At 48.5% G+C, this 22,322-nt stretch overlaps 1 protein-coding gene across 2 annotated transcripts in view; it reads left to right on the top strand.

The window, feature by feature from the left end:
- Nucleotides 1–22,322, top strand: part of ASIC2 (acid sensing ion channel subunit 2) — a 1,009,846-nt gene that overhangs the window by 932,822 nt on the left and 54,702 nt on the right. For both annotated transcript variants that reach the window (XM_032617572.1, XM_032617571.1), the window contains exon 3: nucleotides 16,102–16,229. In XM_032617572.1, the coding sequence (XP_032473463.1) occupies nucleotides 16,102–16,229 (128 nt within the window). The remainder of the gene's footprint in view (nucleotides 1–16,101; nucleotides 16,230–22,322) is intronic.

The following is a 22,322-nucleotide window of genomic DNA, read 5'->3' as shown; positions in this document are numbered from 1 at the left end:
CCCACCCCAGAGGCAGAGACTATGCCAGATATCTCATACCTACACACGGGTCCTGGGGCACCTTATCATCTGGACGTCTCATTCTCAAAGCAGAGCCTTTGGCACATTCTTGCTTCACCGCTCAGAAATTTAAGAAAGCAGTGAGGGAGGCACGCCTCCAGGTGTAACTCTGACCCAGAGGATGGACCTTTGGTGCCTAGGAGTGAATTAGGAAGAGGCACCCTCTTTGGGTGGAGCAACCCTATGGACTCATGCTTAGCGAGTAGAAAGTAACTATGAAATTTACCAAAAGTGTCCTTTCCTCCGGGCTGACAGTGCCTCCTTGGTCAAACATCCTTGTGCAAGGCAGCCTGGAAATATGCCACTTTAAAGAAGGCAGGCTCAGTCACACATAGACCTTGACAGTATGCCCCCAAGTCGGCCCTATGGGCTGTTAGCAGTTTCAGGTGTTCCGTGTTACAGGAACAGAAAGGATCTGGGGAACCCTGGTTAGGCAAAATTAAACACATTAATTCGGGACAGGAATTCTTTAATACACTATATTATAAATCTCCAAGATAGCATACATCATTTATTTCCTCAGTGCTTTTGACCGTGGAAAACCTTCTTTTTCATGGAGGAGCTCGCAAAACAGAAAAAGGACAGAAAAGCTGTCCTCGACTACGGAAGTGCAGATTTCATGACCAACGTTTTTCTAAAGGAAATTAAATTGAAGGCGGGTGGGAGGTTGCTAAAAATGAAACTCTGTGTAGATGCCTCTGAGTAACTTCAAAGATAAAAGAAATAAGCAGTGGGTTATCTAGGCTGCAAAAGAGAAAAACCAGATTCAAACAAGCCTGGGCATAAAAGGAATTGTGTTGCCCGTGGAATCCAAGGCAAACTTCAACAACCCAGCAGCAGGAAGGCAAGGGTGCAGCATCAGAGACAACTGGAACCAAGGGCAGGAGATTCCTCGATCTCTCACCCCTTCTCTCACCTCTCCTCTTTCTAAACTGCTTTATTCTCTCTCACTAGAGACAGGCTTTTTCCACACATATATCTTTTCACACATGGTTCCCAATAGATGTGTATCTTACACGTCCTGCTACTGGCGAGAGACCATTCTGGTTCTCTCACTGATATCCTATTAAAAAAGAACAACAACAACAAAAAAAAAAAAACAGGGAAGAGACTCATTGGTCCAGCCAGTCAGGTGCCCACCTCTGGACCAGTCAGTGAGCGGGAGTGTGTTCATGGAAGGACATGGGAGCCCTGAGGGAGCTGGGTTCCCGAGACTGTCCCGAAAATGGCCCTGCTGGGGAAAGAGGGGGCGAGGGTGGGGATGGGTTACATCTGCGAGAACCAGAATTGGTGTGCAGGGAGCCCTCTAATGAGCTTGCATTCTAAATAGACAGGCTCAGATTTTATATCCTTCATTCATCCTGATGTAGAATACACTTTGTAATCAAGTAAACTCCGCCTTGAGGTCCCCAAGTTCTAATATTGTGGGGAAATGAATTTGACATTATATTTTTGAGCAATTATTTTGAGAGTCAGTGCTCTAATAGAGGTCAATGTCTTGCCCCATATTATCTCCCCAGCCTCATCCCCTTTACTCTGTCCCCTTGTTCGCTTGGCAGTAACGACTCTGGCTTCCCTGGAACTCCTTGTACCCTCCAGGAAAGCTTACCTTCAGCATTTGCATTCTCCTTTCCTTCTGCCTAGAATTCCCTGCTCGGACCCACATGGCTTATTGCTTCACCTCCATCGAGTCTTTGCTCAGACATCACCTACCCTGACTACCCTATTGAAAACTGTACCCCCGCCCCACTCCTTACCCCTCCTTATATGTTCTGCTTGTCCTTTGTTCCATGTCGTGTGTCACCTTCGAGTGTGCCATCCTCCTCTATTGAAACACATGCTCCAAGAGATAGGGATCTTGGACTGTCTGGCTCACTGACACATACCAGGGCAATAAATATTTTTTGACATATTTGTTGAGAGAGAGAAAAAAATTGCTGTGTTTTGCGCACTGATGGGGCCAGGCTGAGGAAGAAACTAATATTAATGAGTAGCTACTACGTGCCGTGAACATTCTATCCCGTGAATCCTCCAAGTGACCCTGCTAACGAGGTGTTATCCCCACTGAAAAATAAAGAAACTGGAGCCCAGAGAAGCTGGGCTTGTGTGTTCCCCTTGGGGGAATCTCCCCAAGAACACACACTTCACTAAGTGGTTGAACCAAAGCTGAAAACCCACCTATGGACCCAAAGGCGATTCTCCTTCCACTATATTCCTTTAATGTTCAAAATGTGATTGTAAAGGCACTGCCATGAAAATAGCTCAGAAAAAAAAAGTTCCAGTGACATCTTTGGAGACAGAATGGCATATAATGATAGGTCTGTTGCTGTTCTCCTTTTCTATTTTTTCCTCTTTTTTTTTTTTTCCATAGCAGAATCCTTGTACTGAACAAAAGCTTTAGCACAGCTCCAATATATAAAGCAGATAAAGGTAGAGCTGCTCTGGTCCAGCTGGAGACGGGGCCCCCAGTTTGATTTCTCCATACTCACTGTGGCCTACCCTGAGACATTCCTGGAGGAACCCTAGGACTCCAAGGACCCCAGCTTGAAAACCACTGAATGGGCAACTGATGTTATTGGGAATGAAAAGCACCCATTGGTCCTATGGTTGTGTACATCCCAGAGACCAGCTCTACATCCCTCCCCCTTCTCCTGGCATAGTGAAAGGAGTCCATGACGTGCCCGCTGAGCTCCAAAGCTTCAGGGAAATGGACAGTCTAGATTTCTGGTCGGACACAGTGGAATGAACATAAGTATGTATGGAGGCTCCCTCCCCAAACTTCCCCTAAATTGCAATCAAGGATTTTTTTTTTTTAAGAGTATAATCCCACGAGGATGAAGAAGATGGGTGAGAAGACAATAGTAGATGTCAGCAAATTTTTGGAAAATGGAGAGCACATGGTAACTGACTGAGCAGACAAGGCTGAAGGATCAGGCTCTGCACAGGGAAACCAATTAAAGTCAAACGATTCTCACCATAGATGCCCCCCTCCTCCCAGAAAGTATGAGGGATTGGAGGAATCAGATACTGTTGACGACAGGGTTGAGAGGTGCAGGTAAAACTAGGAGGATTAGTTAAAAGTCTGTAAAAGGAGCTGTTAAGTCCCCCAGATATCCTCCCATGGCCCAAAGCAGCCAAATATCTCTCTGCAGCCCAGCAAAAGATAAGATTGAAATAGACAGGCTCCGGGCTGGGGGAGACCAGGCAAAGCTGAGGGCATGGGTGAGGTGCTGTACAGAAAACAGGGAGATAAGCTGAAATTCTGCTTACTGAGTAGTGAGACCCCCCAGCCAGACTAATCTACCTCGCCCACCCCCAACCAGAGATCTGGGGAATTCCTTCCTGGAGACACTGGCAAGCTCAATAGAAAAGATTCGCAGAGAATGACAGTCAGGAGTCCCCACACAAACTTAGTTAGATCACCCTAGGGTGAAGTCCCCTGGTAAGTCTTCCCACACACAAGGAAGACTGTCCACGCCCGAAGTACCAGTTGGACTTCCCTGGTGGCGCAGTGATTAAGAATCCACCTGCAAATGCAGGGGACACAGGTTTGAGCCCTGGTCCAGGAAGATCTCACCTGTGGTGGAGCAACTAAGCCCATGTGTCACAACTACTGAAGCCCGTGCACCTAGAGCCTGTGCCCCGTAACAAGAGGAGCCACTGCAATGAGAAGCCCACGCACCACAACGAAGAGTAACCCCGGCTCTCCACAGCTAGAGAAAACCCGCGCACAGCAACAAAGACCCAATGCAGCCAAAAATAAATAAATAAATTTTTAAAAACTAACAAGTACCTCTTAACTATGAATGGAGAGTCAACAAGCCAAGCATTTGAGGGGAGCCACTAACAGGAAAGGAACCAAAACCAAACAAACAAAAAAGAAACTTTGAGGAAATAGAGAGAATGGTTAATGGCAAAAAGCTCTAGAGCCCGGGTTCAAATCCAGCTATACAACTTACTAGCTATGTGACCTTCGACAAGTTACTTAACCTCTCTGAGCCTCAGTTCCATCACCTCTAAAATGAGAATAATATTATTATCTACTCTTCAAGGTTGTTAGGAAGATCGAAATGAGTTAATATTTTTGAAATACTTAGAAAAGTGCCTGAATAATATTAAGCACTATGTATGTGTTTGATAAATAAAAAATAAGTGTAGGAAGCAGAAGGAAACATCAAACTATTTTAATTAAAATTCTCAAGAGATAAGAGATAATGTGAATAATGCATTCATAAACACCAGCTATTAAAATAGGAGGCTATTAAAAAGTAACATTCAAAGAAAAAGATTTTTTTAAAAAACCTCCTGGAAATTAAAAATATTATTGCAACCATTTTTTTAAACCCACGGAAGCTCTGGAATTTAGGAAATCGCCTGAAAAGTAAAACAAAAAGACAAAGAGATGGAAGATGGGAGAGAAAAAAATATGAACATGAGAGGAAAAATCCAGAAAGCCCAACATCCTACAACTAGGAGTTCTAGAATAACAAAAGTGAGACAGTGGAGAAGAGGATGTTGCCAAAGAAATAAAATAAGAAAAATTCCCAACTGACCCACATGATTTTCCATATTAAAAGAATTCACTAAGTCCTGTAATAAGTGGCAAAAGAACCAGACCAAGATGCATCCTTGTGAAATGCGGCCTCATAGAGATAAAGAAAACCTTTTAAAAGGTTCTGGAGAGAAAAAAAACAGTCACATACCTAGGATCTAGAATCAGAATAGACTTCTCCACAGGGGTAGTTGAAGCCAGAAGACAATGGCAGAATGCCTTCACATTTGGGGCAGGGACCAAGGTGGGGTGGGAATCTTTCTTGTCTAAGATAGAGCTCTATATCCAGCAACCTACAAATGAAGTATGAGGGTAGAATTTGGTTTCAAATATATTTATATTTATATATATATATATATATATATAAAATATATCCCTATATATACATATACATGATAGCATTTAAGTTCTACGCTCAGCAAATTTCAATTATATGCTACAGTGTTATCAACTATAGTCAGTGTTTTATATTAAATTCTCTCACCTTATTGATTTTTTTTTTTTTTTTTTTTTTTTTTTTTTTTTTTTTTTTTTTGCGGTACGTGGGCCTCTCACTGCTGTGGCCTCTCCCGTTGCGGAGCACAGGCTCCGGACGCGCAGGCTCAGCGGCCATGGCTCACGGGCCCAGCTGCTCCGCGGCATTTGAGATCTTCCCAGACCAGGGCACGAACCCATGTCCCCTGCATCAGTAGGTGGACTCTCAACCAATGCACCTCCAGGGAAGCCCGGTCTTTTTTTTTTTTTTAACATCTTTATTGGAGTATAATTGCTTTACAATGGTGTGTTAGTTTCTGCTGTATAACAAAGTGAATCAGCTATACATATACATGTGTCCCCATATCTCTTCCCTCTTGCGTCTCCCTCCCTCCCACCCGCCCTACCCCACCCCTCTAGGTGGACACAAAGCACCGAGCTGATCTCCCTGTGTCATGCGAACTTATTGATCATATAACTGAAAGTTTGTACACTTTCACTAACCTCTCCATTTCCCCCACTCCCAGTCCTGGCAAATGCTTTCTGCTCTTTCTATGAGTTTGACCTTTTTTTTTTTTTTCCATTTCTGCTATAGGTACAAGCCAAACAAACCAAAAAACAAAAAGGAAAAAAACAGGAAAAACAAAATAGTTTCACAAGGAGGAGATCAAAAACGTTATACACGATAAGGCTGGGGTGTGGGCAATACTCACATAGTCATAATTATGTAAAAGCTGGATAATGACTTAATCAAAATATCATCTAAGCCTATATAGGAAGGTGAAAGGCAAGGGAATATGCTAGGATACTTCATACAAGAAGCCTACACCCTTAGCTCCCATGGTAGAAATTCAGTAGGTAATATTTAAAAATTTTAAAAGCCAAGAAATAACTGTCGAGCAGTTGATGTCCATGAAAATATGAAGGTCAGTACCAGAAGAAACAGCTCAAACCATTGAGAGTGGTAGCCTCCGAGGAGTGGGGAGAGGTAGAGCAGTACCAACTGGCTTTTTAAATGGTGTACATGTATTACTTTGATTAAAATTAAATTAAAAAATGATCAGAAAATTTCCACGTAGCTGGAAGGTCTAAGCAGCTCTCAAGGGTAGCACGGTTCCCAGCCCCCATCACAAATGGGACACAGCAAGAGGGATGCGGTTGGTTGCTATGGTTTCCCCAACACCTCTGCTTCCAGGAAAGACTCTTGTCCTAGTGCCTGGTACCAAGGACCTCCCCAGAGGGAGGAGTGCCGGCTCTGGACTGAATTCTGCGAGTCTGGAGCACAGAAACATGCTGTGTGCGGCTGGCTGTGATTTTGAGCTCACTCTCAGAGTGGGCCTTCGTACTGGAGAGGTGGTCTCCGCAGGTGCCAAGGAATCTGGAGAAATGATGCCATAAGTCAGAAGCACCGCTGGAGGCAGGCATCCATTAATTCGCCAGAGGAAGCCTGACTTCTGTCATTCTGAGAAAACCTGCTTAATGCACATGCAAAGTGCTGTGCAGAAAACATATGTGCTTCGGTTAAAACTCCCGGCCCAGTAGGCAGTGGTCTGAGGGGACCATCTAGGAGGTGGATGAAACAGACCCACCTCAGAGCTCACGCCTTCCTATCCAATAAATTGCAAAGAGCACCTACTATGTGCCAGGCACTCAGGGATACAGATGTAAGGCCCAGTCCAGGTTTTCAAAGTGTTCACGATCTAGGAACCATCTCGAGGCCTCCTTTTATGTACGAGATGGAAATTCATTGATCCAATAGTTCTCACGTTAAGTGCCTTAAGGAATGGCAGGCATTTGCAGTCTGCTTGGGAGACACGTAAACAATTATATGTCATCAAGCGCTATGAAGGATAGAGGAAAGCTGGGGTGCAAAGGAGGGGATAATCAGTTCTGGAAGAGGGAAAAAGGTATCTTGGAGGGGGGAGGTAGGTGGCTTACAGAGGATATGACCATCGGGCCTACTCTCAGGCCTGTTTGCCAGGTAGCTGGGCAGTGTATGGGAGTCAGAGGAGGGTGTGGGTCATAGGGAGGTGAGATGCCAGGGGGAGGGAATTGGGAGCAAAGGCCAAGGACAGGCCCAGGTGTCCTGGGGTGGCTGGATCCAAGGGTGAGACCTCGGGCTGGAGAGGTAGGCAGAGGCCAGATAACCACAGGCCCGGTATGCTGTCCCAGCATAGATATTCTGCTGTGAGTCCTGCCACCCAAAGTGTGGTCCTCCCACCAGCAGCGTTGGCATCCCCTGGGAGCTCATCAGAAATGCAAAACCTCAGACTCCACACCGAATCTGCCTGGTAACAGGATCCCCAGTGACTCACATTCAAGTATGAGAAGCTCTGATCTAGACCACTGTTTCCCACCCTTTGGAAATACGAGGATGACTTTTTAACATCAAAATATTTCTCAGACATCACCCCCCCATGAATGCTCTCATGCTTTTCACATTTATTTATTGAAAAGATATTCAATATCAGGAAGTTGCTATGAATTCAGTAATGCTTTGAATGAGTTTGAATTCTGTAGACACATCACAATCTACACACGGGATCTGTTCGGCAATCTGCTTATACCAAAGTTCTGCTGTCAGTGTGTGTCAACAGTTTTTATCAATAGAATCTTAATCACCCACCAACTTCCCGTATAGTTTCGGAGACATGGCACTTTCTCCTGCACGTCGGTTGCCCACCCAGACTTATCAGCTCTCTTAGCAAGTAATTTATCATCTCTGAGCCTGAATGAACTAGGGAAACTCATTATTTAAAGGATCCTTGGAATAAATCTTTGTGTAATGAGCCTAGACCCAACTCCACACTCAGTGCCTTCACTAATGTAGGTTTTGTAAACGTTTTGTTTCACAGAAGTGCATTTAGTGTGACCACACTTCCCTGTTGCGTAACCAAGACCTAACGTTAACTATCTCCTGCGCCAGCATGGGCACATTACTCTCCAGTATAGAAGGCACATCGCCTGCATACTGTCCTTTGATCCTCACACACTCTTGTGATGTAGACAGGGCACTGCTAATCATTGAACAGATGAACCCGCTTAACAGATGCGGTAAAGCAAGTCTCCGAGATGCTGAGTGACTTTCCTACCATCTCATGTTTAAGTACTGGAACTAGGACAGGATTCCATAGCTTCTGATTTGGTCCTTGGTTCTTTCTGCCAAGAGCTAGTGTTCCTTAAAAATGAAGAAAAAGAAAAGGAAAAAAAGGTTGCTTTGGATAACACTCGGTTCAACAGAGGGTAACAGGTTATAGGGTCTTTAAAATGCTAGTGTGTTTGAGGCTCTGCCAGAGGGGGCTGGGATTTGCAGCCTTCACCCAACTTTTGTGGCCGCTTGAGAACATCTCCTGGGTCACGAGCCATTGGTGAGAACACTTTGCTACCTCAGGCTGTCGCCCTGAACAGATATAATTGCATCCCATCCAGCAGGGGACACAGCGTTGATCTTTCTTCCTCCAGAAGCCCAGCTCACCTCAGAATGGCACCCAGGAGCAATCAAGTGTGAGGGTTGCCATCTCCGTGCTGGGTTCGGGTTTTCTCACCTAGGATGCTGCTTAACTGGGCCTGTCTGTGTGGAGCAGGGCAGAGGGGAGGACAAGAGATGCCTCGTCCATTTTTAGACAGCAATTTGTGGATTCTTTGTGCTGTCTTTAGAAAATCAACCTTTTCTGACTTGATTGTAAGTGCTGAACGGCCACGTCTAATTTTTTAATCTGTTTTTCAGGAAATTAAAATGAGATGCAGTGAGGTTGTGAGACTTGTGCGTGATCCCCAGCTCATAGAATTTTAGAGCTAAAAGTAACCTGAGAGATCAGCCATCCTTTGCAAGGCTCAGAGAGGCATATGACTTGCCTGAGGTCACACAGCTATTAAGGGGTAGGGCTGGGAGTCAAACCCAGCTCTCTGTGATCTCAGAGCCAATGTTTTCTTTTATATACTTCCCTGTTCTTCTTTCCAGGGCCCCACCTGGGGCCATCCTTGGATTCATGCCATGGATTTCTCTGTGCAAGCCAGGGGAGCATGAGGGACCATGATGGCACCTCTCATGGGCCACCCACACTGCATTTGTAGTCAGCCTGGTAGAAATGCCAGGGCTCTCAAGGGCTAGGACCGTGGTCCCTGTCATTGTCACTGTCAGACATTCAGTGAGCTTTCCCTCGATCTCTGAGATGAGAGAACGCAGGCTTCATCCATTAGCATGTTCAAACCCATTCTGCATGTTTGGCAGAAAAATGAGGTCTCCGAGAGATGAATAACTTGGCAAAGGTCACAGAGCTGGAAGTGACCTCACCCTGCCTGACCCCAGAGCCCCAAGCGTCTAACCCACTGTCCTAGGCGCTCTCTGGTCTGACCCCCCGAGTACAAGGGGCCGACACGTCCACTGACTCAGAATGCCTGGTTCACATCCTTTGAGAAAGGGGGTGCTCAACGTCTCTGGGCATAAGCCCCGCCCACCCTGGCCCCAGTGTGGGAGGTTGGGAGCCCCGGAGCTCCATAAGCCATGCAGGGCAATTGGCTCTCCCTGGGGGGAGGGGGGCAGAGGGTCCCGGGCCCCTCCGCACAGAAGCCTGGGCAGGCCATGTACATCCCTGAGTGCGCCTCAGCTAGTGAGGCCTTCAGAGATGAAGGTGCAGTGGGGTCAGCTCTGCTGGGGAAGGTTCGCATGAAAATAAGAAGGCTCCGGTGGCCATATCTTCAGATCCTGGAAGAAGGGGTAGAGCTAGAAACAAGTAAAATCTAAAAGCAGGCAGTTGTCAACTCAGTGCAAGGATGAACTCTGGAAACTCAGTGCAGGTAGTGAGGTCCCCATTCCCAAGAGGCTCCAACCAACGGCTGCCCTTCCATGGACAGTGAGGCAGAGAGGCCTCCTACTGCCTCTCAGAGGTAAGGTAGTAGATGCCCTCTGGGGACTCTGCCATCAGGATCCAAGCAAGAAATCAACAGCACCCGCAGACGGGGTAATACAGGGAACGATTAGTGAAGGGCTAGTCACAAAGGTGGTGCGGGCAAGGCTTAGGGAAGGCAGTACTGATGGGGCAGTATACTGAGCCTGGTAGCAGAGAGAGCCATTGCCATGCCTGGGAAAGGGAGAAAGAGCCCATATCAGAATGGAGCGCTCCCTCCAGGCCCCAAGCCGGAGTCGTGCCCTTCCAAGGTGGCACACAGCTAACGCACAGGCACCCAGCAAATAGAATTGAGAGGCTGAATATCCCAGCCTGACTCTCCGCTCTCCCCCAGTTTCCTACCTGGGCCCACCATTGGCTGAAGCCAACCAGCAGCTAGAGGGCAAGGGAGCCCAACAGTACACTTCATACAAGTTCAGCTCCCAGGGCAGAGAAAAGAGTGGAGAGGATGGGTAGGGGACAAACAGAGCCATCCTGCACTGAGACGCATCTCACCCTCTCCTCTCAAGCTAGCTATCCCAGCCACTGTTACAAAGACAGTTTCCTCCAACCCAAGATTGCTTTGTACCAGCACATCCCTGCCTTAGCCTAGAAAATTCCTCCAGGATTTCAGAGTTGCTTCTTTGCCTCCTCTTCAGTGTTTATTGCCTCTGCGAGCTTCCTGTAATTTGCAAAGATTAAAAATGTAAGCTTTTATTGTGATGTACTTTCCCTGCCCCATTATGCATTCTGCCCCTGGCTCCCCCGCCGACTCCCCCGCCCAGCAGAGCTTCCCAATCCTTTTTGCAGGCACAGAAAATTCTCCACAGGTAGACTTCACCTGGTGCCGGCCGTGGCCCTGCTCCTAAAAAGGAGACTCTGGCTTCTGCAAGTTGAAGTCTCTTTACCGCCCTCCTCCTGCTTCAACATCATCTTTCATGTTACGCCCTCAGGGTTTCAGCTTGGTCCCAATTAACAAGGGCTCCTAATGCTGTGTGTGTATGTAGTAACTTCCCCTTTCTCTGTGCTCTCTCTCTGGGGCTTTGAATCCCGCTGTTCATGATATGTAAACAAATCCTTCACTGCACTGGGGGCCTGCACTCTTTGAAGCAGCTCAGTGTTGAATCTTTTGGTGGTGAGAGGAATTGGAAGATGTGAACAATTCTGTCCGGCTCCAACGGGGGTTGTCATCAGGGCTGGCTTCCCGGTTGTGTGACCACTGCAGTCACGCAGGCTCAGGAGGGTCACACTCTTGGTTTAATGCTTTACCACTGCTGTCTTGAGTTTCTCAATATATTTTTAACGAGGTGCCCCACATTTTCAGTTTGAACCCAAACAGTGTATGGGTGGCCCGAGTTCTTGTTATTGTTATTGTTGCTGCTGTTGCTGTTGTTTTCTGTGCAGCCCAGCTGCATGTCGGTGAATGAGACCTTCTGCCTTGTGCAACATGGGAGCAAGCCCGTCACTGGGTGACATGCGGTGCTGGTGTTTCCTAGGGTCCAGCCAGACCCTGGCAGACTCACAGCTGGTCAAAGGGTGAGGAACAGTCAGCTCAGCAGAGGACACCCCCTCACTCAGTTTGTTTCATTCAACAAGTAGTTATTGAGCTCTGCTCTGTTCCAGGCACCATGCTAGGGGCTTTAGGGGAAATGACAATGAAAGAGATACTCCCTTTCTCCAGCATCCACTCAGAACCCCAGGGCTATGAACCAGGACATCTGCTCATGTGAAATAAACCACACCCCTAGTGGGGGAGGAAGAGTGACGAATTGCAAGTCAGAAGACCTGGCTCTTGGCCCCTGCTCTGCTCTTGAATTGCTGTGTGACCTTGGGCAAGTCAATTCCCCTCTCTGGACTAGATCGCTGCTGCCCAAATGTGTTTGGCCTCAGATAATTTGTATCAGAATCCCCGGGCATGCAAGTTTCCTGGGCTTCACCCCAGAGGGACAGAATCAGAATTTCTAGGGAGAGCAGAGCTCCTATGTGATTTCAACGTGCATTCTAGTCTGAGACCGTTGGAGGTACGTGGGCGGAGCCTTTGGCTCTAACGGCCTATGCTTCATTTCTTAAAGTGTGTCTTCGTATTTGCACTGATAGTGTGCCGTGTCCAGGAAAGGCAGGAGCCGAGGGTGGGTACAGGGCAGGGACTGGAGGGAGGCTGTTATTCACTATCAAACTGGAGAATTACTCCATAGAGGGGAGCTGGGGGCAGTTCTGTGAAGGAAGAGGAACCTGGAGATGAGAGAATAAGTGGCGCTTTGGGAGAAGCAGGATCAGGGAGGATCTGGGACTACAATCATGGGCTGACTACAAATAGGCACAGCTCTACTGCTCAGAACCCCACCCAGATCTCCTGCTTCTGGACAAGAGACCCCACAGGGGCACCTGCATAGGAAAGCGGGGTGCTCAAGCCCTTGTCACCCCTACTGCTCCGAGAGGGCTGGGATCTGCTCACAGGTGACATTCTACAACTGCACTGCCCAGTAAGGTGGTCACCAGCCACATGTGGCTACTTAACTTTAAGTTTAATTAATTAAAATTCAATTGGCTAAAAAAATAGATAAATAAAGCAGGCCAGAAAGGTAATATGTGAAGTGATGGATATGTTAATTAACCTGATAGGGGGAATCCTTTCACAATGTATACCTACATCAAATCGTCCCACTGTGCACTTTAAATACCATACAATTTTATTTGTCAATCATGCGTCAGTAAAGTTGGGGGGCATTAATTAATTAAATTATAAATTCAGTTCCTCACCTGCAAGAGTCACATTTCATGGGGCTGAGAGTACCAGGTTAGATAGCAAAGACTATAGAACATTCCATCTTGGTAGAAGGTTCCTCTAGACAGCATTATCCTGAAGAGGGCAGAAACCTTATTCGTGTCTCTTCTGACTCTGCCCATCAGCTTGCATGCCCATCCGTGTTTGTAATGATATGAGAATACTTTAGGAATTTACTCTGCTCCAGCCCCTGCTGCTTCTTGAATAAACTCCCCATCTGAACCCCAACCCAGTCTGAGTAGCCTTGGGGGGCTCTCACTGACACAGGCATGCCTGGCTGTCCTCTTTGCCCATTACTCACAGCACTTCTGACACCAAGGCCTCGTTTCTCATTTCTCCCTGTAACCACAGGTACCTGTAACCACAGGTACCTGTCCTACTGGCTCTAAGATTTCTTGAGCTCCCTTATATCGCAGGCACACAGCTTCACTAGCTCTGGAAAACACGTTTTGGCATCTCTCCTCTCCCACCCGCTACAGCTCACTTAATGTGCTTTTCTTTCATCCAAGCATGGACATCCCTGTATCCCAGTATCACTGTGTGTTCACTTCTCCCCCATCAAAGCCTGTTCTTTGGGCTCCTTGGCCTCTCCTCAACCCCTCTCTTGGGCAGACCTTAGAACACACAGCCACTGAAAGCTGGCCACTCAGCCTTCTTCATCTCCCCCATCCTCCCTGTCCCTCGGCCCCCTCCCTGATGTACCTGTGGGCCAAGCCCCAGGCTGGGCAATGGGCACCGGACTGAGCAAGAAGCACTCTCGTCTCCTGAGGCATCTGCCATCCATGGGAGAGATGGACACAAATCCACAGGCACGCAGGGACGTAGGGGCAAGGGTTTGCACAGAGCCATCTGGGCAAAGAGATGGCGGAAGACTTGACTCTGCTGCTAGAGGAAAGGGGGAGGTGTTCGTGGGTTTCACGGAATTCTCTACTGCTCCACGGAGATGTGTATGAAAGGATTCCCGGCTGAGGCTCTCTTTTGCCTGAACCTCACTTCAGCCACTGGATTCCTCGTCTAGATTGTGAGAGCCCTGCCTATTCTTCCTCTGGTCCCTGTCTGCCTACTCACCCTTGGCCTGTGCCCCCGACCTTGGAATTCTCACCCAGCTCTGGACGCCTCGCCCTGCCTCGGTCACAGGCCCCCAGGCTGCCCTGGGTCCTGCGCATTCACTGCCTGGCTCCGGCCCTTCCTTCCTTGCCTTTCTCTTCTGTGCCAGCTTTAGAGCGTTTCCCCAGGCTCTCCCTACGCTATGGCCCTGGGGCTGACACACTCCCCCTCCTTGACCTCTGACCTCCATCCCCTCTTATCCTCCCTGATTTCTGCATTTACCCATCCTCTCCCTATTCTCTAGTTTCAGAATACTCCTTGATGTGATTTCTAGGTTGGCCTTGCCCATGAATAAGAAGTAGAGGTTGGAGTCACAAGTCTCTCACTCGTTCATGCAACAGGCGTTCCCTGGGTGCCTGCAAGATGCCCAGCCGTGTGCAGGGCCTTTGAGATCCAGAGAGAAAGCCCTGAACTTGGCCTCAACGATGCTCAGCCTTGTGGAAAAGACAGTGAGATAAAGGATTGTGACGTGGTGTGGCAGAGGCTTTACCAGGCGTATGTGAAAGACACAACCAGGCAGGAGAAGGAGTGGCTCTGTGCTGGGGCTGGGGGCTGAATCTTCAGTGATGAGAAGGGAGATGGTCAGGTGGACCAAGCAAAAGACATTCCAGGGGCTTCCCTGGTGGCGCAGTGGTTGAGAGTCCGCCTGCCGATGCCGGGGACACAGGTTCGTGCCCCGGTCCCGGAAGATCCCACATGCCGCAGAGCGGCTGGGCCCGTGAGCCATGGCCGCTGAGCCTGCGCGTCCGGAGCCTGTGCTCCGCAACAGGAGAGGCCGCGATAGTGAGAAGCCCGTGTACCGCAAAAATAAATAAATAAATAAAGACAGACAGACATTCCAGGCAGAAGGAGATGCATGTGCTCCGTGTAGAGCAGGGATCAGTAACAACCAATCTGGCGGCCCTGGGGGGTTGGAACACATAGTGCCACGAAGCAGAGGGCTGCCCAGAGCAAGGCTGGAACGGGGGCAGGTGAGAGGAGATTGGGCTCCTTATAAGTGACTCAGATTTGCATTTTGGAAAAACTCATGCTTCAAGCTGTTTGCAAAGAAATAAGAGAAGGAGACCCAGGAAAGGCTGATAGATCCCATAGGTGCACTTCCTGCCAATTATGAGCACCAACATATAGGATGAGCCAGGCTCTGCCATCCCATCCCTTTCTGCTGTCCCTCCCCCACTCACTGGCCGAGGGCCGTTTCTCCTGCCAAAGAACAAAAGGGGAGAAGCTTCTCTTCTAGTTTCCATCTCCTGCAGCTCCAAGGGGCTTACAGGAAAGCCCCGTGGTTTTTTTGTTTTTGTTTGTTTTTGCGGTACGCGGGCCTCTCACTGTTGTGGCCTCTCCCGTTGCGGAGCACAGGCTCCGACGCGCCGGCTCAGCGGCCATGGCTTACGGGCCCAGCCGCTCCGCAGCATGTGGGATCTTCCCTGACCGGGGCACGAACCCGTGTCCCCTGCATCGGCAGGCGGACTCTCAACCGCTGTGCCACCAGGGAAGCCCCGTGGCCCCGTATTTTTATTTCAACTGCTGTATCATCGTGTTTTCCTTCTCCTGATCTCCTCGCCTCAGCACATGGCCCAGTAGAGAAGTTAGTAAATAAAGAGAATAGGTGCTTAACTCACTTCATAATCCCATTCTGTAGTTTTGCAGATTGAAGCAAAAAGTTGGTTGGCCTAGCTGACCTGAATTCGTTTCTGATCGCTACTCTAACAGATTGCCACAACCTTAGAGGCATCAAACACATGAATTTATTATCTTACAGCTCTGGAAGCCAGAAGTCAAAATGTATTTTAAGGTGTCAGCAGGGCTGCATTCCTTCTAGAGGCTCTAGGGGAAATCCATTCCCTTGCCTTTTCTAGCTTCTGGAAGCTGCCTGCATCCCTGGGCTTATGGATCCTTCCTCCATCTTCAAAGCCAGCAGCATAGATTTTTCCACATCTCTCTGACTCTGATCCTCCCGCTTCCCTCTTGTAAGGACCCTTGTGATCACATTGGGCCACCTGGATGACCAAGGACAATCTCCCCACCTCAAGATCCTTAGTTACATCTGCAGCATCCCTTTCACCAATGTAAGGCAACACAGCCACAGTTTCCAGGGGCGAGGATGTGCACATCTCTGGGGGACCATGATTCTGCCTACCGTGGGGCCTTTCCAGCATCCTTTTGAGCTTTTCAGTCCCAGGACTCCGTGAGCATCTGTTATCATTGACCCATGGCTCTGTCCATCTTTGTTCTTTCAGAGGAAACGACGTTTGAAGCAGGCGTGAAGGTTCAGATCCACAGTCAGTCTGAGCCGCCTTTCATCCAAGAGCTAGGCTTTGGGGTGGCACCAGGGTTCCAGACTTTCGTGGCCACACAGGAGCAGAGGGTAAGTCCCCAGGGCTCTCCGGATCAGCGGTCCTTGGTCTCTCCCGGCCACCCGCCACGTGAGGAGGAGAAATGGGATTCCCACTCCTGGAAGGCTCTGAATCCACCCAGGAGGCTGGAGCAGGGCTGGGCTCAGTAAAGAGACTCACCCTGAAATTGGAGAAATGTATCAGGCTAACCTCTGTAATCCAATTCTCCTGTACCGCCTGTCGGTTTCTGCAATTGGGCATGAGGGAAACCCAGCTTATTTGCTTTTTCACTCAACTGGTTGGGGTTTTTTTTCCCCAAAACATTCTGGGAAAAAAATCTTTGTGCGGGTCGGGTGGGAGTCCAGTGGATGCTGAGGGAAATTGCTCATCAGGGTTTGGTGTGTTTCATCACTGTGGTAATACAAAGCCAAGTGGCCTGCACAAAGGAACAGGGATAGAGCATCACTCTCTTGTAACAGAGTTGAAGTGGAGGGAAGCCTCTTCATGGGTTCCTGTCTGCTCTCTGATTTAGCACCAGAGGAGGGACCCTCCCAGCCAGCCGGAACTTCTGCATCAACTCTGTGCGTCCGCGGAGTGAGGATTGGCACAGATGTGACATGGCTTCCACACCTCAGAAGGGAGACCTTTGTAAATTCTCAGTGGGGAGGAAGCCTCCAAACAGGACTGCAGAGAGACATGGGGATGCTTTTTTTCTCTGATCTCCTGGTTTGCCTAGAATAAAAGCTGGAGAGCCTACGACTCTGAGGGAGTCCTAAACCAGGTCACCCAAGACAACGTGCCCTGGGAGGCCTGGAGCAAAGCATGAGGTGAATGAGTGACAGGGAGCCCAGCTCTAGGGTGTGAGGAAAGGAGACCCCGGAGAACGGGAGCAGCAGTCAGCAAAGAGATGCACACGTCACTTAGGAGCTCCGCTTGTTTTTACAATTTGGCCCAAATCATCTCTCATCCAGTACTGATCACTGATTCCTTAGCCATTTTATAAAGCGATCTTCTGTATCGGAAACTGGTTTTAACTCTCTAAGCGAGCTGGGAAAACGTTGATGGCGCAGGCCTCACGCACTATTCCCTGTACTTAATGCCTGGGCAGTTGCTAAATATCAAGATCAGCCTCCACTGCAACATGTAGCAGGTGGGATGGTGGCTCTGAGACTGGGGTAGAGAAGGCTGGGAGGTTGGCCCGGCAACTAAGCGGCTCAGAGATAGAGGCAGGCAGTGTAGGCAGAAGTGGAGTATTCAAGAGCGTGCAAGGTGGGAGCCTGGTGGAACGACCAGAAAACTTCTTCCTAGAGGACAAAGAGGGAGGGCATGAAGCAGACAGCACAGAGCCAAGTTCAAGGCTGAGGATTTGAATCAGGAAGCGTGAACACAGACTAGCAGGTCAAGGTGTGCGGAGAGCCGGGAGCCCAAGCTATTAGCCTGGGTGTAGCAGCAAGCCCTCCTTCGAGTACTGTCAGATAAACAAAGCAGCAAGGACAGATTTAATCAGTAATACACTATTGCAGTAGGGAAGAGGGTTCAGCCTGGACTGAACTCAACTTTGATTTGTGCAGAAGAAGGCACTTGGCGTTTTAAAGGGAAAATGAGGGGGAGGGTTGGGGGGAGAGAGGGTGTCTGAGCAGAGTCAGGGAAATGAAGCATTACAAAAAGCTGGAAGTCAGGGGGTGGGGGTCAGTGCGTGTGGAACCCATCCAAGTTTGTTAATAGGACCCCATCACAGGCTTCTCTCCTCCTGTAGAGACAGGGAGACAGGGGCCCTACCTTTTGGTCTTGGCAGGAACAAACAAACAGTAAGTTCTTTTGGCAGTCTTGAGTTCTTAGGCGGGGACTTTAAGGGGGCTAGGGTCACCCCAGGGATTTGCCTTCGAGCTGTGAGAAACTACATTAGTGTAAAAACGTGTTGAAGACACGGTCATTTTCGTAAAGAGCTTTAGCTGAATGTTTCAAAAATACGAAATATCCTTGAGCTCACTGGAGAATCCAGAATAAATACTACCTGGAGTTCTGCCCTCTGTTTGTCTCCTGCTCCTGGGCTTGTGTGGCCTAAGTAGTGTTACGCTACCCTGAACAGTATCCTTCATCCAAGTGCAGTAATACGAGCTGCACCTTTTCTGGATTTCTGCTGGCCTTTTGTATTTCCTTTATACAAATGTGATTTTTCAGAAGTCGATTGTTAACACTATTCTAGTTCTGTTCTTCATCTAAACTATCCATTTCAATGAAAATGAAGGGCTAATGACAAGAAAGAAAGAAGGAAGGAAGGAAGGAAGAAAAGGAAAGAAAGAAGGAAACTATGTTAGTGTTTTTCCAAGTCTTTGTAGGCCAAGGTTGAGGCCTCATGGAGAATAGGGCACAGAGGAGCCTGGCTAGTCCTGCCTTTTGTGTGTGATGTGAGTCAATCTACCTCCCTTCGAAGAACCAGGCATGGGTTAGACTAATAAGTGTGTCCATGAATTCTTTGCCTATCTAATGGTGAATTTGGGGCTAGTTTTCCGACGCGAATCTGATTTTGTGTTTTGTTGAAAGTAACCACCACTCTGATCCTGCATGACTTACCTGTACTGACACCTCTCTGGTGTCCACATTGCTATTACCATGCAGAGGAAGTGAACAGCCTTCCTTGAAACCCACAGGGTAAACTCCATCTCACCGCTAGCGAAGGTTGGAAAGAAGGAAGCTCTCTGTAGGCTCCTGTGTCACTGGCCTGAGAGATGTGCTCTGTCCTCCCCACTCCACACTGACGCCCCTTACTGACACCAGAGAAATTTCTGGGCCTGGTGTGAATCTGGAGCTGATAACTTCTCAAACCCTTAAGTCTCTTTCTCTTCCCAACATGAAACAGAGGGACTCCCCGTGGCGGTCAGGGACAGAACATATTCCCAGCTTCAGAGGACAAATTCATTGTTGGCTTTGAAGTATATTTTCAGAAAATCAGCCTCATTCGTATTAGCGTTGCTATGGTTATTATAAGTAATAATAAGATATTTGGTTAAACATTTTACAGTCTTCAAAGCATTTCCACACCATCTCATTTCATCACTTCATTCATATTAATAGAGAAATACAAAGACACATCCTGGAGCTAAATCTAATAATACATTGTGTTTACACGTATATAAAAGAGCACATTCATAGGAAATAAGACTGGAAGGAAATAAGGCAAAATACCCACAGTGGGGGAATTCTGAATGATTTGTTTTCTTGTCTGGTTTTGCCACGTCTTATAATGCGGCTTTGTTTTATTTACTTGTTGAGCAAATATTTGTTGAACACCTACTATGGGTGAAGTGATAGGGATACGCTGGTGAGCGAAACAGACCCAGTGTCTGTCCTCAGGGAACCTACGTATTAGTGGTTTCTTTCACATAGGAAAAATAACCGTTAAATAATCTTAAGCCAAGTATGATTTGGGGATTGGCCCCCATTGGTATATTCTCAACTCTGCCATTAGTACTAACCTATCCAGCCGACCCTGGTCCTCAAACATTGATTCTAAGATGCATATTTTTTTCACATTTTAACATTTCTGAAATTGGGGCTTGTTGCACGTCCGTTACAACTGGCGATGTTTTTTCTTTCTCGATGGCACATAAAATCACCGTGGTCTTACAACCTATAGCGGCTACACTGTTCCCATTCCAAGATTCTGCTGCTTCAGCTCAAAGCTCAAGGGAATCTTGAAAGAAGGCCAGAGATGACAAGACTATTTGGGGGGCAGAAGGCCCTTTCCTAGAAACTTGGTGTGAATCATGCTAGGGAAATTGACTCCTGAGTGAAAGCCCTGAGCGGAACGGGTAACTTACAGGCCTCCTGCCAGTGAATCCCTTTGTAAACGGGAAAGTCCTTTTGCCTGGTAAAGTCATCCCACCCGTGCAAAATTACACACGCACTTCTCTCAACATTTTTCACTTTACTTTGTCATCCAAAAGAACACACCATTGGGCTGTAACCCAGACCAAAGATTGCTTTTTTACATCTGTATTTGCCCTAAACCCAAATAAGCCAAGGTATGCCCCTGCCTTCCTTGGACAATCTGAGAAGTGCCCCCCTGGCTCAGCTGCTGCAGGAGCCCCTGCACCATCCCAGGACCCCCAGCACCAGAGACAGGCAGTGGGATAACACGCTGAGAGCAGAAACAGGACACGGAGGGAGAGAACAGTTCCTCCTACCTGAGCGCACACTCCCCGCCAGGCATTAAGCTGCAGAGACACTTGACCTGCATTATTTCATTTATTCCCCACAAAAACCCCAAAAGGGGGACATTGTTATGCCGCGTTCCAGATGACAAAACTGCCAAGTCACTTGCTTCAGGTCCCGCCGAGCTAAGGGGACTGCAGGGCTCGGCTATGAGCACAGATCCATCTGGGGAGGGAGCCCACAGGCCTGGATTCTAGTCCTGACTGCGCCATGAGAACTTGGACAGGTTGCCTCCGTCCCTGGGCCTCAGTGTTCCCATCCGTAGAATGGAAGGGCTGGGTTAGATGACCTCGAAGGGCCTCCAGCGTTAGCAGCCTGGGGGTCACTCAGGCACACGGGAGCCACCTGGAAGTTTGGGCGATAGCAGTTTTGCACCTGCTCTGCCACCTGCAGACTCCCTCCTTCGTGCCAGCTGGCGTGGGGTGCTGTTAAGGTCCATGGTGGCAAGGACATGTGAGATAAACCCCCCTCCCCTGGTCTGAGAGGCAGAATCTGGGTTCCTACTAGTGAGAAGCAGGGGTTGGGGTATGTAGCCACCCTAAAACTTTAGAAGAGAGGCTCTGGCCGTGCTCCTTGGTCGTGCCCCTTCCCCAGGCCACACACATGGCGGCCACATGGCTGCCCTACTTAAAACCCTTAAATTCCTGGGCTTCCTGTAATTCACAAAAGCCCAACCTCTTAGAATGGCGTCCGAGGTCCTGTTCAGCCCGGCCCCTGCCCATCTCTCCAGCCTCATCAACTGCCCATGGTTGACCAACCTGTCCCCTGCATCCCAGTGTCAGAGAACCATCCACCAAATACACCATGCTCTCTGATGCCTGCCTCTGTGCATTTGCCCCCACTGTTCCTTCTGCACAGCATCCCTTCCTGGTCTTACCTACCTGGCAAAGGCCTAGTCCTATTTCTAGCTACTGCTCAAAGAGCACAGCCTCTAAGAAGACCTTCCCCGTCCTGTCCTGCCACCCCCCCAAGGAGCAGTTAGTCGCTCCATATAACACCTTATACATTCATTCATTCCTTCAGCAAATATTCACTGAGCACCTGCTTTGCTGGGAAGATGAAGATGAGGGAGACCTGGTCCCGCCTTGGAGCGCTCACAGAATCAAGCAGGTTTCTCAGCAATTTTATCCCACTCCTAAGAGATGTAAAACTCTCCTTGCAGAATTTACCTCCCCTTGTGCATCACTGCCCCTATGCCTTCCTCTTACAAACTGTCTTCCTTAGCCCCCATCAGCCCTTGACTCAGTTAGGCTGGGAGCTCCCTGAGAGCAAGGATGGTGTCTCTCGGATTCTCTATCCCCCGTGCCTTGCTTAGATATGAGCTCAGTAAATGCGCAGGATTGAAAGAATGAACTACATACTAACACTCAGATCTGCACTCTGGGCCCAAAGACCACTCAGATGCTGTGCTCCAGTGCTCTCCCTGCCTTCCCCCGCCCCCGCCTGCCAAAACTCCCTTTAAAATCTGCCCTGGGGGCCCTGCTTCTCCCTGAGACTGTGGAGCCAGCCTGTGATGGGTGATGGTATCTGTATCATTTCTGGCTGCACACTTAGAGATCCTAATCAAAGCAAAAGCTCATGAAAGAGGTCAGGGCTGGAGACAGAGATCTGGAAGCCATCTGTGTGCATGAGAGTGGATGGAACAGATGGGAAGGTCCTCACCGAACTCTGGACCGTGGGGAGAATTATATGAGTGAGCGAATATATGTGAAAGAGAAAATCTAGGACATTCATGTAGTAAGAGCACAGTATCTTCTACGTTGATGTCGCCAGTCAGATTCTTTGCCCCTAACTGAAGGCGACTGCTAATCCTGATGGGACTTCCTGTCATGATTTGATATAAGAGAATTTTCATCATCTCCCACTTCCTCCTCAAAGAGCCTGGCGGTGAGTCTTGATTTCTAAATGTT

This window comes from Phocoena sinus, chromosome 20, assembly GCF_008692025.1.
Source record: "Phocoena sinus isolate mPhoSin1 chromosome 20, mPhoSin1.pri, whole genome shotgun sequence".
Lineage (NCBI taxonomy): Eukaryota > Metazoa > Chordata > Mammalia > Artiodactyla > Phocoenidae > Phocoena > Phocoena sinus.
Note: the sequence above shows the minus strand (reverse complement) of the source record. Positions and strands in the feature narration are given on the sequence as shown.